Below are 19678 nucleotides of genomic sequence, written 5' to 3' on the forward strand. Positions count from 1 at the left end.
GTCTAATCTATCTATTCCCCTAATCATCTTATAAACCTCTATCAAGTCGCCCCTCATCCTTCTCTGTTCTAATGAGAAAAGGCCTAGCACCCTCAACCTTTCCTCGTATGACCTACTCTCCATTCAAGGCAACATCCTGGTAAATCTCCTTTGCACCTTTTCCAAAGCTTCCACATCCTTCCTAAAATGAGGTGACCAGAACTGCACACAGTACTCCAAATGTGGCCTGACCAAGGTTTTGTACAGCTGCATCATCACCTCACGGCTCTTAAATTCAATCCCTCTGCTAATGAACGCTAGCACACCATAGGCCTTCTTCACAGCTCTATCCACTTGAGTGGCAACTTTCAAAGATCTATGAACATAGACCCCAAGATCTCTCTGCTCCTCCACATTGCCAAGAACCCTACCATTAACCCTGTATTCCGCATTCATATTTGTGCTTCCAAAATGGACAACCTCACACTTGTCAGGGTTAAACTCCATCTGCCACTTCTCAGCCCAGCTCTGCATTCTATCTATGTCTCTTTGAAGCCGACAACAGCCCTCCTCACTATCCACAACTCCACAAATCTTCGTATCATCTGCAAATTTACTGACCCACCCTTCAACTCCCTCATCCAAGTCGTTAATGAAAATCACAAACAGCAGAGGACCCAGAACTGATCCCTGTGGTACGCCACTGATAACTGGGCTCCAGGCTGAATATTTGCCATCCACCGCCACTCTGTCTTCTATCGGTTAGCCAGTTTGTTATCCAACTGGCCAAATTTCCCACTATCCCATGCCTCCTTACTTTCTGCATAAGTCTACCATGGGGAACCTTATCAAATGCGTTACTAAAATCCATGTACACTACATCCATTGATTTACCTTCATCCACGTGCTTGGTCACCTCCTCAAAGAAGTCAATAAGACTTGTAAGGCAAGACCTACCCCATACAAATCCGTGCTGACTATCCCTAATCAAGCAATGCCTTTCCAGATGCCCAGAAATCCTATCCCTCAGTACCCTTTCCATTACTTTGCCTACCACCAAAGTAAGACTAACTGGCCTGTAATTCCCAGGGTTATCCCTATTCCCTTTTTGAACAGGGGCACGACATTTGCCACTCTCCAATCCTCTGGTACCACCCCTGTTGACAGCGAGGACGAAAAGATCATTGCCAACGGCTCTGCAATTTCATTTCTTGCTTCCCATAGAATCCTTGGATATATCCCGTCAGGCCCGGGGGACTTGTCTATCCTCAAGTTTTTCAAAACGTGCAACACATCTTCCTTCCTGACAAGTATCTCAAGCTTATCAGTCTGCTTCACGCTGTCCTCTCCAACAATATGGCCCCTCTCATTTGTAAATACTGAAGAAAAATACTTGTTCAAGACCTCTCCTATCTCTTCAGACTCAATACACAATCTCCCGCTACTGTCCTTAATCGGACCTACCCTCGCTCTAGTCATTCTCATATTTCTCACATATGTGTAAAAGGCCTTGGGGTTTTCCTTGATCCTACCCGCCAAAGATTTTTCATGCCCTCTCTTAGCTCTCCTAATCCCTTTCTTCAGTTCCCTCCTATGGGGATTCCATGGGGACATTGTCCTGAAACCCCTCAGGCAATCCCACTATCTGGATGTTCTGTGTGAAAGGCCAAACTGCAGAGAAACTAACATCAGGATAAACCGTGACAGATGTAGATGTGGGGGAAGGGGGAAGCAAAGGGGAGAAAGGGTAACGAAAGATGGATAAGATGGGGGGTTGAATATATATAAAGAAAGACGAGAGAGAAAGAAATGGTAAAAAACAGTTGAAATTAAATGGGATGAAAACAAATGGGTCGAGGTGGGGTAGAGCTAATCATCTGAAGTTGTTGAATTCGATGTTGAGACCGGAAGGCTGTAGCATGCCCAACCGGAAGATGAGATGCTGCTTCTCCAGTTTGCGTTGAGCTTCACTGAAACATTGTAGCAGGCTAAGGATAGCATGTGGGCACGGGAGAAGGGTCCTTTGTTTTTAACACAAGATCCTGCTCCCATGCCCACATGTCTGTTTTTAACACCAGATCCTCCCCCACATCTACATCTGTCACAGTTTACCCTCTGATGTTAGTTTCTCTGCACTTTGACCTTTCACACCTTTTGTTCCCTTTGGGGACTGCCATTAGCACTCTTTCCCCTTGCTTGCTGTGGCTATTAGCACCCGGTTTTCCTGGGTTTCTGTGGCTCTGACTCATCTTTCATTCTCGCTCCGCAGTATAAATATTTCCCACTTTCTCTGTGACAAAGGGTCATCTGGACTCGAAACGTGAGCTCTTTTCTGTCCTTACAGATGCTGCCAGATCTGCTGAAAATTTCCAGCATTTTCTTTTTGGTTTCAGATTCCAGCATCCGCAGTAATTTTCTTTTCTTTTAGAAAGTGATTGTTGTTTATAAAGTGTTACTGTTCTCAGTAAATCTTGCATAGTCATCAGTAATATAGTATTGAAATGGAGAAAGGAAGTAGTTTGTTGAGGAGATAAGTAGTCTGCAATGCTTGTAGTTTAAAGACATGACTATTTCAGATTTACTTTCTCACAATCTTGGCAAGCTTCCAATTGTTGTGCATTTTTTTTGCAGGCACAGTTTTCAAAGTTTGGAACAACTCTCAACAGAGATCAGTCTTTCTTCAACTTCACTGGATCCATTGCATCCACAGAAAGAGGGGGTGGGAAGGCATGGAAACTCAAAAAGTGATGGTAAGTGTAGTAAAGGAAGAAAGGGCAGCACGGTAGCATGGTGGTTAGCATAAATGCTTCACAGCTCCAGGGTCCCAGGTTCGATTCCCGGATGGGTCACTGTCTGTGTGGTGTCTGCACGTCCTCCCCGTGTGTGCGTGGGTTTCCTCCGGGTGCTCCGGTTTCCTCCCACAGTCCAGATATGTGCAGGTTAGGTTGATTGGCCATGCTAAATTGCCCTTGGTGTCCAAAATTGCCCTTCGTGTTGGATGGGGTTACTGGGTTATGGGGATAGGGTGGAGGTGTGGGCTTGGGTAGGGTGCTCTTTCCAAGAGCCGATGCAGACTCGATGGACCGAATGGCCTCCTTCTGCACTGTAAATGCTATGATTCCTCTGGGAGTGAACTGGCTGCGGCTCGACTGTCGAGGTAGATTCCACTGCAATTATCTCACTCGGACTCTCCTCTGGAATCTGTGTCTCACTCTCTTGTGGGAGTAGCACTTTGAACTGCCACTGGTTGTTCAGCCACCTCACTACTTTGTGGCACAACTGGATTAGGCAGCAGCACTGGCATTCTGGGTGGCTCCCGCCTTCTCAAATGGTCCACGTGCTTCTTCACTAAGATAAAAGCAAATTACTGCAGATGCTGGAATCTGAGACAGAACCCGAAAATACTGGATAATCTCAGCAGGTGTGTCCGCATCTGTGGTGAGAGAAGGGAGCTAACTTTGAGTTTTGATGATTCTCTTTGTTGCACTGTTTTACAATCTGTTCTATGTTTGTTCCAATCCCAACCCACCAGACATCGCTTCTCACTAACATTTTTATCTTTGATACGCCCAGATGAACACTATGTAACTCTTCTAGTGACAACCGTCTTCCTGGTTCGGGGACGACCATGCCCCAAAGGATTGCATCATCCGTCTTAGGTTTCAAAAGTCTTAAATAAGACTTTATGATATGTAATAATGGTGAAGTGGCGGCTGTGTACATATTGGTGAAATTTCTTAATGCCATGAATGATGGCAATCCTTCCTTTTCAATCTGTGAATATCTCCTTTCTACATCAGATAAAATTCTTGATGTAAATCCAATGGATCTCTCAGACCCGTCTTTCATTTCATGGGGTAACACAGCCCCAAATCAATTCGGTGACACATCACACATAAGCACTCTTTTTTTTTCTCTTTAAATCAAAATGTACTAATAAACTTGAAGATTGAAGCACTTGCTTCACTTTGAAAAACAATTAAAAAATTTTTTTTTTTTTTAGTGTACCCAATTCCTTTTTTCCAATAAATGGGCAATTTAGCATGGCCAATCCACCTACCCTGCACATCTTTGGGTTGTGGGGGCAAAACCCACGCAAACACGGGGAGAATGTGCAAACTTCACACGGACAGTGACCCAGAGCTGGGATCGAACCTGGGACCTCAGTGTTGTGAGGCAGCATTGCTAAGCATTGTGCCACCATGTTGCCCCCACATGCTTCACTTGATTGAAAGATTTTGTGAATTCTTCCTGTCCCATTTTTGGCGTTTCTTCAACACATGTAATGGAGCTAGCAACATTGATAGGTAAGGGAGGAACCGTCCGTAGTCCTTAACTAGTCCCAGGAAAGACTGGAGTTCTGAGACAGTCTTAGGGGCTAGTGCTTCTTTAATGACTCTCGTTTTACCTTCCATTGTTGTAGCCCCTGAGCATCCACCCTGTATCCAGGATAAGCCACTTTGTTTGCCTGAAAGCTGCTCTTTTCTCTCTTCAGGGGCACTCTTGCGTCCTGGAAAGTCTTTAAATCTTCATCCTGATTTGCCAGATACCCCATCTCAGTGAATCCTGTAAACAGGTCATTATCGAAGTAAACAATAACTTTGGACAACCATTGCAGTAAGCTTTCCAAAGATGGCACATGCTGACTAAACTCTACAGGGTAATGTGTATATTGATACAGTCCTTTGTGGGTGTTTATGGTGACACAAGTTCTTGACGCCTCATCTAGTTCCAATTGTTAGTAGGTGTGTGTGGCTCATGTCCAACTTGGTATATTAGTCAGGCCCCCAGCCAGTTTTGCATACAGACCTTCTATTTGTACAAAGTTTCCCCTTTTTTACCCCATCCCCTGCGACAAACGGTTCCTCAAACATTGCCACGAACAATCCCCACGAATCATTGTCACGAATCAAAGCCCTCCGTCAACCCCCCCCAACTCAAATTTGATCTTTTCCAACCAAAGAAAGTCATATAGCTCCCCCAGTCATGTGCCATCCCTGATGGCATATCCAACCTCGAATTCACCCAGATCCTTCGCTGGGCAATTAGAGAGGTGAAGGCCGCAACATTTGGGCCCCTCCCCCCTCCCCCCCCCCCTCCAGCAGCACAGGCATTTCCCATACCCCAAAGATCGCTACCTTTGGGTCTGGCATGACTTACACCTCCACAATCTTTGATAGCGTCCTGAATACTGCTTCCCAGTATCTCTCCAACTTCTCCCAGAACATATGTGCATCGTTCACCGGCCCTCGCTCACACTTCTCGCACTCATCTGCCACCCCTTGGAAAAACCTGCTCATCCTTGCCCGGGTCATATGCACTCTGTTCACCACCTTGACCTGAATGAAGCTCATCCTCGCACGGGAGGAGGTTGAATTCACCTTGCACGTCGCCTAACACCACAGTCCTCTGCCTATTTCTCCCCCCAACTCCTCCTCACGTTTGTTCTTGACCCTCACCATCTGTGTAAACCGCCCCCCCCATATATGTCCCCAATCCTACTCTCTCCTACTCTTGACTCATCCGGGAAGAGCAGTTGCTTCAATACGGTATACCCCGGAAACCTGAGAAACGTCCTCCACTCCTTTCTTAAGTCTCTCACCTGCGGGTGGCACATGGCGCATTGTTTAGCACTGGGACTACGGTGCTGCGAACCCGGGTTTGAATCCCGGCCCTGGGTCACTGTCCGTGTGGAGTTTGCACATTCTCCCCATGTCTGCATGGGTTTCACCCCCACAACCCAAAATGTGCAGGTTAGGTGGATTGGCCATGCTAAATTGCCCCTTAATTGGAAAACAAAATTAGGTACTCTAAATTTAAAAAAAGTCTCACCTGCACAGATCTAAATTCACTCCCTCAGCAATTTAAACCTCTCCCACAACTCATCCAGACCTGAAAACTACCCTTCCAGATACAAGTCTCTCACACTCACCAGCCCCGCCTCCCTCCACAAACCATACATCTCTCCCAGCTTAAACCTGTGTTTCCCGCACAGTGGTGCCAACACCGACATCCCCTCGAACTTGGTGTCTCCACAGCCTGACCATCGACTGTACCACGGGGGTTCCCTGTATACGTCCCTGGAGCTAGTGGCAGCTGAGCCATCACCATAGCCCTCAGACTGTATCCCCTACAGTACTCTTCCTCCATATTGAACCATTAGCTTCCCTGGCAGTGCAGCAGGTTCGGGAGCACCAACCCCCTTACTGCCTCTACCTCTGCAACATGGCCCTCTTTACCCTCAGCACCTTCCCTGACCATATAAACTCCAAAATCACTGTCTCCAGTTTCCGCAAGAAAATCCGTGGAAAGATCGGGAGGGTTTGGAAAACAAACCGGAAACTTGGTAGCACATTCATCTTCACCATCTGCAGCCTCCCTGCCAGTGTCAGGTGTAATGTGTCCCATCTCTTAAAATCCCCCCATATCTCCTCCACCAATGTTGTCAAATTCCACCTGTGCATCGTAGTTAATTTCCTCGCCATCTGTATCCCCAAATACTTACACCTTTCCCGAGCTACCATGAATGGCAACACCCCCAAGTTGGCCCCCCACCCCACCACATTCACCGGAAACGCCTTGCCTTCCCCGACATTTAACTTCTCCCCAGAGAAGGCCCAAACCTCTCCAATATTCCCATGATCCTACCCATACTCCAGCAGGTCTGACACAAACATCAATTGGTGCAGGGTTCCCTTTCTGCGACGTTGAAGCAGGCGTCCATCTCCCTCCTTCTGAAGAACGACAAGAGCTTTAGAGAGTGGGTCATACACCCCAAATTCTCTGCTTTTGTGGGCGCAAACCTTTGGCTAAAATCCTAGTCATGAGGCTGGGCCCTGAATCCCGGATGTAGTGGGGAAGACTATACTGGTTTGTAAATGGCAGGAGGTGGTCGTCCAGTGTGAGGCAATTACTTAATGTAGTTCTTACATTAGCGGTGGGACCAGAAACTGAGATTATCGAGTCTCTAGATGTCGAAACGGCGTTCAATAGGATTGAATGGAGCTACTTGTTTGCGGTTCTGGAGAAGTTTAGGATTGTGCCTTCATTTTCATTGTGGGTTCGGCTGCTATATGAAGCGCGGCTGCTAATGTTCGAACATTCTTCGCCCATTCGCCTTTCCCAATTTCAGGATAGGCCAACGGAGAAACCCACCCATGGTGGTTCCAGTGCCAAAATCGCGGCAGGCGCCAATGTGATGCCAAACTGCGATTCTCCGTCACCTCGACAGAGGCGCCTATACGTTCTGGAATGTACGTGCAATATATACCGTTTGCACATCAGTAGTGGGCCTGCCCTGGTATTCTCCAGGGCTTCCATGATTTTCACCTCCGATGGGCCGAGTTCCCGACGGCGCCATTCATTTGTGCTTTTGCAACCTCCATGGTGGCTGCTGAGAGAGAGGAGGTAGGACATGGAGAGGAGCGACTGCAGGCTGCCGGGTCAGACACTGGCTGGGGTGGGGGAGCCCTGCCAGGGCTGGGGGAACAAGCCGAATGTACAGGATGACCTCTCATGGGACTGGGGCGATGTCCAGGCACGGACCGCCATTCCCGCGGTCTGCAAGGCAGCCATCATCCTGCGCACCCCACTAAGCAGGCACGTTGGCCTCTGGTTCTACAGATTGACACCAACCATGAGCGCCACAACCCGCCGATGGCCCACCCAGGGTAACGCCCACCCCTCAGAGAGAACACGGAGGCAGGTTGTAAAGGTGGCAACAGGTGTTTAATGTGGACGAATAATATGGACGAATATATCTCCTAATTTCCTGGTTAGGTACCTTCCTACTTTCTTTATACTCAAGGGTTTCGACTACACCCACCCTTCTAGACCATGCAAAAGCCTCCTTTTTTTTTTTGACGAGGTTTCACAATATCCCTCATTATCCAAGGCTCCCTAAAGTTATCCTTTGTTCTCAGGAACGTGACTTTTGTGAATCCTAATCAACTGTCGCTTGTAAGACGTCCTTTACCCTCCAACAGCCGCACCCAATCCAAATTCTTCAATTCCTGTCTAAAGTTATTGTAATTTGCCTTTCCCCAGTTTAGCACCTTAATCCTCATCCCTATCCAAAAGTACCTAAATTACAGAATTGTGGTCAGTACTCCCAAAAGGTTCCCCTACTGAAACCTTAACCACCTAAGCTCATTCCCCAATACCAGGTCCAGTACTGCCCCTTCCCCAGTTGGACTATCTACATATTGCATAAAAAAGCCTTCCTGGATGCACCTTACAAACTCTACCCCATCCAAGCCCCTAAGTGAGTTCCAGTCAATATAGGGGAAGTTAAAATCCCCTACCAAACAACCCTGTTACTATTGCACCTATTCAAAATCTCTCTCCCTATCTGCTCCTCTATCTCTCGCTGGCAGTTGGGGGGGCCTGTAATAAACCCCCAAGTGTAATTGCCTCCTTCCTGTCCCTGAGCTCTACCCAGATTGCCTCATTATATAAACCTCTCGCAATACGGCTATAATACTTTCCTTAACCAGTAATGCTACTCCCCCACCCGTTTTAATCCCTTTTATCTTTTATTTAGGGGCCTCACGGTAGCATGGTGGTTAGCATCAATGCTTCACAGCTCCAGGGTCCCAGGTTTGATTCCCGGCTGGGTCACTGTCTGTGTGGAGTCTGCACGTCCTCCCTGTGTGTGCGTGGGTTTCCTCCGGGTGCTCCGGTTTCCTCCCACAGTCCAAAGATGTGCAGGTTAGGTGGATTGGCCATTCTAAATTGCCCGTAGTGTAAGGTTAATGGGGGGATTGTTGGGATACGGGTTACGTGGGTTTAAGTAGGGTGATCATTGCTCGGCACAACATCGAGGGCCGAAGGGCCTGTTCTGTGCTGTTCTATTCTATTCTAACTCTCCTGAAGCATCTATATTCTCTAACGTTCAGCTGCCAATTCTACCCTTCCTTTAACCACGTTTCTGTGATAGCCACAGTGAATGAAAATGAAAATCGCTTATTGTCACAAGTAGGTTTCAAATGAAGTTACTGTGAAAAGCCCCTAGTCGCCACATTCCTAGGCGCCTGTTCGGGGAGGCTGGTACAGTGATTGTTCACCTGCCATACCTGCTATACTTATGCCGTAGAAACAAATACACTTCAGACCATTGCCTTTGAACAATCAGGGTGTTCTCTTATTGTTCTCTTATTTTAGTTCTCTACTTCCCCTTCAATTATTACACCTTCTAAGCTCACATTCTGGTTCCCACCCCCCTGCCATACTAGTTTAAATCCTCCAGAGTGACTCCAGAGGATATTGGTGCCCCCTTGAGTTTAGATGCAACATGTCCTTCTTGTACAGGTCCCACCTGCCTGGAATAGATCCCAATGGTGCAGAAATCTGAAACCCTCCCTCCTACACCACCAGTTTAGCCACATGTTTAGCTGCACCATCCTCCTATTTCTAGTCTCACTGGCACGTGGCACAGGGAGTAATCCTGAGATTACAAACCTAGAGATCCTGCTTTTTAGCTTACTGCCTAACTCCCTGAACTCCTTCTGCAGGACCTCATCACTGTTCCTGCCTATGTTGTTAGTACCTATGTGTACTGGAACCTCTAGCTTTTCACCCTCCCCCGTGAGGATGGCCTGTGTTTGTTCAGCAACATCCTTGACCCTGGCACCAGGGAGGCAACATACCATCCTGGAGTCTTTCACATCCACAGAAGCGCCTATCTGTGCCCCTTACTACAGAGTCCCCTATAACAATCGTTTTCCTGCACTTTGTCCTTCCCTGCTAAGCAATAGAGCCAGTTCTGGTGCCACTGTTCTGACTGCTGTTGTTTTCCTCTGATATGCCCTCCCCCAAGACGGTATACCTGTGAGAGAGGAGGACAGCCACAGGGGATTTCTGCACTGACTGCCTGCCCCTTCTAGTGAGCACCCATCTATCTGCCAGCTCTTTAGGTGTGCACATCTCTAAAACTGCCATCCATGGTGCTCTCCGCAGCCTGCATTCTTTTTTTTTAAAATAATTTTTATTGGAATTTTTTACAGAAAATATAAAAATATAACAAGTATAGCAAAAAGCAGTAATATGCAACTAACAGCCCCATAACACCCACAATTCCCCCCATACCGTAACATCACATGTATCACACTCCCCCCACCCCCCCCCAAAAAACAAGAGAACTTAACCATAAATTAAAATTAGATAAATCAAATTTAAATAAAATAAACCAACATAATCAACGTCCCCACCCCCCCGGGTTGCTGCTGCTACTGTCCCAGTACCCTATCGTTCAGCCAGAAAGTCGAGGAAAGGTTGCCACTGTTTAAAGAACCCTTGCACCGATCCTCTCAGGGCGAATTTAACCTTCTCAAGCTTAATGAAGCCCGCCATGTCATTGATCCAGGTCTCCACGCTTGGGGGCCTCGCGTCCTTCCACTGTAGCAAAATCCTTCGCCGGGCTACTAGGGACGCAAAGGCCAGCACACCGGCCTCTTTCGCCTCCTGCACTCCCGGCTCTACCCCAACCCCAAAGATCGCGAGTCCCCATCCTGGCTTGACCCTGGATCCCACCACCCTTGACACCGTCCTCGCCACCCCCTTCCAGAACTCCTCCAATGCCGGGCATGCCCAGAACATATGGGCATGGTTCGCTGGACTCCCCGAGCACCTGGCACACCTATCTTCACCCCCAAAGAACCTACTCATCCTCGTCCCAGTCATGTGGGCCCTATGCAGCACCTTGAATTGGATGAGGCTAAGCCGTGCACACGAGGAGGAAGAATTTACCCTCTCCAGGGCATCAGCCCATGTCCCGTCTTCGATCTGTTCCCCCAGTTCCCCCTCCCACTTCGTTTTCAGCTCCTCTACTGACGCCTCTTCCACCTCCTGCATAAGCTTGTAGATATCGGATATCTTCCCCTCCCCGACCCAGACCCCCGAGAGCACCCTGTCACTCACCCCCTTCGCGGGGAGCGCAGGGAATCCCTCCACCTGTCGTCTAGCAAATGCCTTTTTCCTGCAGATATCTAAACATGTTTCCCGGCGGGAGCCCAAATTTCTCCAACTCCCCCAGGCTCGCAAACCTTCCGTCGATAAACAGGTCCTTCAGCTGTCTAATGCCCGCTCTATACCATCCCCGAAATCCCCCATCCATGTTCCCCGGGACGAACCTATGGTTCCCCCTTAACGGAGCCTCCATCGAGCTCCCCTATGTCGCCTCCACTGCCCCCAAATCTTGAGGGTAGCCGCCACCACCGGACTCGTGGTATACCTCGTGGGAGGGAGCGGCCACGGCGCCGTTACCAGGGCCCCCAGGCTTGTATCCCGAAAGGACGCCCTCTCCATCCGTTTCCATGCTGCCCCCTCCCCCTCCATCACCCACTTACGCACCATCGACACGTTGGCCGCCCAGTAGTACCCCGAGAGGTTGGGCAATGCCAGCCCCCAACCCCCCCCCCATCCCTACTCCGCTCCAAGAAGACCCTCTTCACCCTCGGGGTGCCATGCGCCCAAACAAATCCCATGATGCTGCTGGTCACCCTTTTTAAAAAAGGCCCTAGGGATAAAGATGGGCAAGCACTGGAAGAGGAACAAGAACCTCGGGAGAACCGTCATTTTGACGGATTGCACTCTGCCCGCCAGCGATAGCGGCACCATGTCCCACCTTTTAAATTCCTCCTCCATCTGCTCCACTAGTCTGGTGAAGTTAAGCTTATGAAGAGCCCCCCAACTCCTGGCCACCTGCACCCCCAGGTACCTGAAACTCTTCACTGCCCTCCTGAAGGGGAGCCTCCCAATTCCCTCCTCCTGATCTCCCGGGTGCACTACAAATACCTCGCTCTTTCCTAAATTCAGCTTATAGCCCGAGAAGCCCCCAAATTCCGCTAACAGTTCCATCACCCCCGGCATTCCCCCCTCTGGGTCCGCCACATATAACAGCAGGTCGTCCGCATACAGCGATACCCGGTGCTCCTCCCCCCCCCCCCCGCATCAGACCCCTCCACTTCCCAGACTCCCTCAACGCCATGGCCAGCGGTTCAATCGCCAGTGCAAAGAGCAGGGGGGGACAGGGGACACCCCTGCCTGGTCCCACGATAAAGCCTAAAATACTCCGATCTCCTTCCATTTGTGACTACACTCGCCATCGGCGCCGCGTAAAGCAGCCTCACCCATTTGATGAATCCCTCCCCAAATCCAAACCTCTCCAGCACCTCCCACAGGTACCCCCACTCAACTCTATCAAACGCCTTCTCTGCATCCAGCGCCACCACTATCTCCGCCTCCCCCTCCACTGCCGGCATCATGATAACATTGAGCAGTCTCCGCACATTCGTGTTGAGCTGCCGCCCCTTGACAAACCCTGTCTGATCTTCATGAATTACCTCTGGCACACAATCCTCTATCCTGGTAGCCAGGATCTTCGCCAGCAACTTAGCGTCTACGTTAAGGAGTGAGATAGGCCTATATGATCCGCACTGCAAGGGGTCCTTATCCCGTTTTTAGGATCAAAGAGATCAGTGCCCGCGACATCGTCGGGGGCAAAGCCCTCCCCTCCCACGCCTCATTGAAAGTTCGCACCAGCAGGGGACCCACCAGGTCCGCATGTTTTGTAAAATTCTGCCGGGAACCCGTCCGGCCCCGGGGCCTTACCTGACTGCATTTGCCCGATCCCACTGACTAGCTCCTCCAACTCTATTGGCGCCCCCAGCCCCTCAACCAGCCTCTCTTGAACCCTTGGGAAACACAGCCTGTTCATGAAGCTCTCCATCCCCTCTCTCCCCCTCGGAGGTTCCGACTGGTACAATCCCTCGTAAAAGTCCCTAAAGACCCCGTTTACTTCTGTCCCCTTCTGCACTACATTTCCACCCCCATCCTTCACTCCCCCAATTTCCCTAGCCGCATCTCGCCTATGGAGCTGATGCGCCAACATCCTGCTCGCCTTCTCTCCATACTCATATACCGCGCCCTGCGCCCTCCTCCACTGTGTCTCCGCCTTTCTGGTGGTCAACAAGTCAAAATTGGCCTGCAACCTGCGCCGTTCTCCCAGCAACCCTTCCTCCGGTGCCTCCGCATATCTCCTGTCCACCTCCAGAAGCTCTCCCACCAGTCTCTCCCTCTCCTTCCTCTCCCTCCTTTCCCTGTGGGCCCGGATGGAGATCAGCTCCCCCCGGATCACTGCTTTCAGAGCCTCCCAGACCATCCCCACCTGGACCTCCCCCGTATCATTGGTATCCAGATACCCCTCAATGCTTCTCCGAACCCTCTTACACACCTCCTCCTCCGCCAGCATCACCACATCCAGGCGCCAGAGCGGGCGCTGGTCCCGTGCCTCCCCCATCTCCAGATCAATCCAGTGCGGTGCATGGTCCGAAATCGCTATGGCCGAATACTCGGCATCCTGCACCCTCGGGATCAATCCCCTGCTCAGGACAAAAAAGTCTATCCGGGAATAAACCCTATGGACGTGAGAGAAAAAGGAATACGCCCGCGCTCTCGGTCTCCCAAACCTCCAGGGATCCACCCCTCCCATCTGGTCCATGTATCCCCTCAGCACTTTGGCCACCGCCGGTCTCCTATCCGTCCTTGAACTGGACCGGTCCAGTGTGGGATCCAGCACTGTGTTAAAATCTCCCCCCATGATCAGGCCCCCTGCCTCCAGGCCCGGGATGCGGCCCAACAATCGCCTCATGAAGCCAGCATCATCCCAATTCGGGGCATATACGTTCACCAGCACCACCTTCTCTCCCTGCAGCCTACCCCTCACCATGATATATCTGCCCTCCTTGTCCGACACCACCTCAGCCGCCTCAAACGCCACCCTCTTCCCCACTAGAATCGCCACCCCCCGGTTCTTCGCGTCCAATCCTGAATGATAAACCTGCCCCACCCACCCCTTCCTCAGACGGACCTGGTCCGCCACCTTCAGGTGGGTCTCCTGGAGCATAGCCACGTTCGCCTTCAACCCCCTTAGATGGGAGACCACCCTGGTTCTCTTAACCAGCCCGTTCAGCCCCCTCACGTTCCAGGTAATCAGCCGGATCAGAGGGCAACCCGCCCCCCTCCCCTGCCGACTAGCCATAGCTTGGCAGATGTTCGCCCCAGGCCAGCACACCCCGCCCGACCCGTTCCCCATGGCGATAGCGCCTCTCCTCTTCCCCCCCGGCCCCCATCGGATCCTTCCTGGTCGTTCCAGCAGCAACCCGGTATCCCCCCCCCCCCCCAGGCTAGGACCCCTCCTAGCCGCGACGCACCCTCCATGGTACTTCCGTGAGTCAGCTGACTTCTGCTGACCCCGGCAGCTCCCGCCAAAACCTATCCCCGCCCGGCTTGGGGTCATCCCCCTCTTGCCACACCTCCTTGGCATTACTGCAGCGCGGGAAAAAAGACCCGTAGAGGCCCCGCCCCCATCGCAAGCTCCACCCCCCCTGCCCCGCAGCGCGGGAGACCAGCGGAAAGCCCGCGCTTTCACACTGCCACACCCCACCCTTCTGACGCAGTTCCCCAAAATCCAGTTTCCCCTCAATCCCCAGCCCTGTACAGAAGAGAACATATAGAACACAAACCCCCAACACTCCCCACCTACCCCACAACCATACCCAACAGACAAACCCACCCGTAAACAGAGCAAAAAGAAAACCAGCATACATAACACACATGTCGAAGTTGAAAAAATTGAAACAGTTGGAACAAAACAGCCACAGCGGAAACAACGCCGGCCAAAGTATGTTCCCAGGCCCTAGTTCAAGTCCAGCTTCTCCGCCTGTACAAAGGCCCACGCCTCCCCCGGGAACTCGAAGTAATGGCGCCGGTCCTTGTATGTCACCCACAGGCGCGCAGGCTGCAGCATTCCAAACCTGACCTGCTTAGCATGAAGCACCGCCTTCGTCCGGTTGAACCCGGCCCGCCGCTTAGCCACTTCCGCACTCCAGTCCTGGTAGATCCTCACTACCGAATTCTCCCATTTACTGCTCCTCTTTCTTGGCCCAGCGCAGCACACACTCCCGGTCACTGAATCGGTGGAACCGCACCAGCACTGCCCTCGGGGGCTCACCTGCCTTGGACCTCCTGGCCATCACTCTGTGAGCTCCCTCGAGCTCCAGGGGCAAATGGAAGGACCCCGCTCCCATCAACGAGCTCAACATCGTGCTCACATACGCCGGGAGATCCGACCCCTCCAGCCCCTCCGCCAGGCCCAGGATCCTCAGATTCTTTCGCCTCGTGCGAACGTCCAGCTCCTCCAAGCGGTCCTGCCACTTTTTATGAAGTGCCTCGTGCAACTCCACTTTCCCAACGAGGACCATGGCCTCCTCCTCTCTTTCAACGGCCTGCGCTGCAACTCCCGAATAGACTCCTCCTGTGCCGCCTGGGTCCCAAGCAGCTTGGTCGTAGTTGCATTCATGGAGTCCAGCAGCTCAGCCTTCAGCTCAGCAAAACAACGTAGGAGCGAGGCCTGTTGCTCCTGCGCCCACTGCCACCAGTTCTCGGGTGTTGTGCCGGCCGCCATTTTGCTTTTCTTCCCCTGTTTTTTTTGGGGCGTTTCTGCAGCCTTTTTCACCATATAGTGTGGGGCAAGTTCTTCCAGGCACCTTCCCCCACCGGGATACGTAGCAACAGCACTGTTTGGGGCCCTCAAAACGGCCCAAAAGTCCTTAAATAGCGGGAGCGCCGGCCGCCATTTTGTTTTTTACTCCTGTTTTTTTGGGGGAGTTACTGCAGCCTTTTTCTTCTTCCCACTCCAGGTGAGCACCATATAGTGTGGGGCAAGTTCTTCCAGGCACCTTCCCCCACCGGGATGCGTAGAAACAGCTCCGTTTGGGGCCCTCGAAACGGCCCAAAAGTCCCTAAATAGCGGGAGCTGCCGAACGTGCGGCTTAGCTCCGCATAGCCGCAACCGGAAGTCGTAGCCTGCATTCTTCTAAGTGCATCCAACTGCCTTGATCCAGGAGTTCTGGGAAAAACTGCAATTGGGCGCACTTCTTACAGATGTAGTTGTCCAGAGTGCCTGCGGCATCACGGATCTCCCACATCTGCCAATTGAAGCACAGTACCCCACTAAACCCCATTTCTAGCTCTAATTAATTATTGACTAACCAGTAACTTAACGCATACAAATTTAACACAGATTTAAATTTTTCAGATTCGCCCTTAGCCAATCAGATTACAGCCTTCCAGTGATGTCAGTTTTCAGTCCCCCCCTCATGCCCTCAGGGTCCCTGAGCATTATATCTCACTTGCCCAGACTGCTCTCGGCTGGCTCTGCTCAGCTCCGCACCTGAAAAGGCCACAATCCCCAAGATAAGGGTTCTTATATTTCACATATTGAAGAGGTGGATTCCTTTTTAGGTTATATACTGAATTTTGGGAAGAGTGGATATTTTGTGGTTTGCCCTCTTGAGATGGGGTGCTGGGTTGGGGGGGGGGGAATGCCATTCCGTCTGGCAGGGACCAATTTTCACTATTTGGGGGTTCAAATGGCCCCGGGACTGGGAGCAACTTCACAAATTGAATTTTACAATTTGGTGAGCAGAGTTAGGGTGGACCTCCGGAGGTGGAGAACCAAGTTCAATCCATTACGCTGAATTGTTTTGCTTGCACCCCAGTTTTTCTACCAAAGTTGCTTCTCCGAAGCGGCTCATAATGGGCAGGGAGAACACCTCCGATTCGGAGAGGTCCTACAGAGGGAAAGAAGGCTCATAGAAAGGTTTTTATCTTGCACTATTTCTGCCACCTTCATCACGACACTGCCACCAAACACATCATCTCAATATTCTGAAGGGACTGTTGAGCATGCACCACCCTAGTTTACTTCTCAATCCCCATCAACACAGCCTGCTTTTCCAATAGCACCTACCCTGCAAGCACAATGATGCAACACCTTCCTTTTTCCATTCTCCCCATCCAGGGCTTCAGGCACTTCAGGCAAAACAATTTATTCTAACCACTTTTAACTTGGTGTTCCATATTCATTGTTCACAATGTAGTCTGCTCCACATTGAGGAACCTAAACGCCATTTGGATGAGCACTTTGTGGAACACTTCCTATTCACTTTGCAACTTCACCCTGAACTTCTGGCTGCCTGTCATTTTAAATTCCTGCTTTACTCCTATTCTGTCCTCTACCTCTTCCAATGAAGCTCTATTCAAGCTCCGGGAACTGCACCTCTTCTTTTGATTAGACACTTTCCAGTCTTATGAATTCAAAATATTGAGTTCAACAATTGTAGATCATAACCCCGCCTCATTTTTTTTTGGACAGAAGCATTTGATGATTCTGCTATTCCCAGCTCTAATGGACCTATTATTTAATGCGTTACTTGTCCCGTTTTGCCTTGCATGATTATTAAAAGAAAATTAATCTCTTATGCCTTCAACCCTATCACACTCCTTTTTATTCTTCTTTCACTCCTTTACCTGCCTCAGTACTTGCTTAAAACTTGTCACATCTCTTAACTTTTTCTAGTTCTGATGAGATTGTTGAGCCAAAATGTTAACACTTTCTTTTTTCATCGATGCTGCATGGCCTGCTGAGCATTCCCAGTGTCTTCTGTTTTTATTTCAGATTAACAGCATTCAGTTCTGTGCTTTTGAATCAGTAGATTGAAGGTGTAGACCTGTGGGTGTAATCCTAGGACATTTCGGAGATTTGGGTGGGAGCTGGACTCAAAAGTGTGGGAATTTAAAATTTAGTACACGAGCGATAGAGAGATAGCATAGTTTATGTTGGCAGAAAAGATAATCTGTCTGCAAACAGGATTTATGAGTTGCATAACTAATTTCAACATGTAATTTTAGTTGTGATTTATGTTTTACACAAATATGCAAAGTGATTTAATTTCCTTACAGCCAGTAAGTTCTGTGCTTGAGTTTTATACTAATTGAAAGTAAAGATTTTGCTTTATTTGTAGGGAAGGAGGACACTCCCTCATTACTTGGTCTATGCGGATCCTTGACCTCCATGACAAGCTACAAGTCTCTAACAAGCCTCAAGTCAAGTGAATGTCTTGCAAGTCCCAATACTGAGATTACAAGCCCAGGGCTCACCCCATCTTAGCATTGTATGTGATTAACAAAAGAAGAACGAAGCTGGCATCTTGTGCACTAAAGTGACGTTCCAATCATTCAGCAAATCCTGAAAAGAATGGAAACTTGACTTAAATCCAATCTGATTTTATTTAACTAGAAGGCCGACTGAAAATGTACTTGCTACTCCGCAGTAACTTTAGCATTCACAGAAGGTGCAAAGTGCTTTACTTGAATGCATTTACTTTGGGAATTATTATGTACAAACATCAGCCATGACAGCTTGTGCTGAGATTTTATTTCCCCATAAAATGTCTGCTTTAACATGTCCTACTTGTAAAAGAAAGCATTTAATTCTCATTGCTTGTTTGCTGCCAGTGTTACTTTGCAAAAACTGAAACACTGGATTTGTGAACGTATGGAGCAAAAAGAGGTCGTCAAATGTGCAATTCATTTAATTGCTTAAAAAGAGAAGCTGCTACATTTCCTGGAGAATAAAAGTGAAAATGTGATCTATTCTTTGTTCTAATTAAGGTTGCATACTTCTCTATGTATTACATTAGCTATTGTATTTACCTTTTTTGTTTGGAGAATTTCCATCTAGGTTTACATCCTGACTGTCGGATCAAAGCCATTTTCCACAGACCTGTAAGTGAAAGTATTACCCAGTTTTTGTTTAGGTGTTATTTTACCAACTTGATACAAGATGTCTTTAACATTCTGACAGGGCTGAAGCATGTGAAGTGTGGGCTGGATTTATTGACTAATATGTGAAAGCTTTAAGTACCTATCTGTTACATGAGAATATAAATGACAAGCACAGTTTGTGTTTAATTTGAATGCAGTTGCCAGAAGGCACTGTGCTCACAATGTTGGAGTAGTGACTGATCTCAATCTAGGTACTGGTTCAAATAGTGCTCCATTGTGTAATTGTTTAATTTCCATGCAATTCTATCAACAAAAGGATGAAGATCATAACATTCTCCTGCCCTTATGAAGAACAATGAACCAACAATGAATGTTTTGCAACAAACAATAGCAAATACATTGGATTAAATACATTAAGCAATGATGCGTGCAAAATTTGTTAATGCATTTAAACACATTGAAAGAGAGTCTTGCCATAGATGTTGGGCAACTCTTGTAATTATGAAGTTTGAAAATGTTTAAGTAGTTATGTTAATTGTAACGAGCTAGATATGGATTTTTCTAATACTTGTAAATTGCATTTGTCTTTGACCTTGCATTCCATGTATGTTTGTAACTTTATCAATGTGTGATGTCTTACTCTAGTCACTGTGATTTCTCACTTTACTTGCTGTTACTTTGAACTCTTTATACACAAGAATAATTACAATGGGTCTTGGTATAGGGTCTTTTATGACTTGTTTCATTTTTTAGATGTTGGTATAATTGTCTCATCTATTTTTTATCGTTTACTTTTAAATACAATCACACTGTATTCGTAAACATTTTATTCTGTATTGAATTAACATTAAGTTGCTGCTACAATGTACATAATGCATATGAATCTGTTTCCATTTGGCACCAAAGGTGTTCACAGGGTTATTCTTTGTTCAATCATATTTAAACGAGAAAGAAAATGTGAAATTTTACTTGTGTATGCTTTCTTAATTTTTGTCTTGATAATTTGTGATGTCTTAATGAACTGCATGTATAATAAAGTGGAACCAGTAGCTTTGGCTTCAGCTATAACATA

General features: G+C 48.7%; 1 protein-coding gene across 9 annotated transcripts in view; it reads left to right on the forward strand.

The window, feature by feature from the left end:
* Positions 1-19678, forward strand: part of rundc3b (RUN domain containing 3b) — a 146321-nt gene extending 126643 nt beyond the window's left edge. For 4 of the 9 annotated variants that reach the window (XM_038797986.1, XM_038797979.1, XM_038797980.1 and 1 more), the window contains 2 exons: positions 2611-2729; positions 17826-19678. In XM_038797986.1, coding sequence (XP_038653914.1) covers positions 2611-2729; positions 17826-17989 — 283 coding nt within the window. In that variant the 3' untranslated portion in view covers positions 17990-19678. Of the gene's footprint in view, positions 1-2610; positions 2730-4474; positions 4603-9783; positions 9895-17825 lie in introns of those variants that run through there. The other 5 variants (XM_038797981.1, XM_038797987.1, XM_038797982.1 and 2 more) reach the window with 3 other exon arrangements.

This window comes from Scyliorhinus canicula, chromosome 5 (assembly GCF_902713615.1).
Source record: "Scyliorhinus canicula chromosome 5, sScyCan1.1, whole genome shotgun sequence".
NCBI classification, from domain to species: Eukaryota; Metazoa; Chordata; class Chondrichthyes; order Carcharhiniformes; family Scyliorhinidae; genus Scyliorhinus; species Scyliorhinus canicula.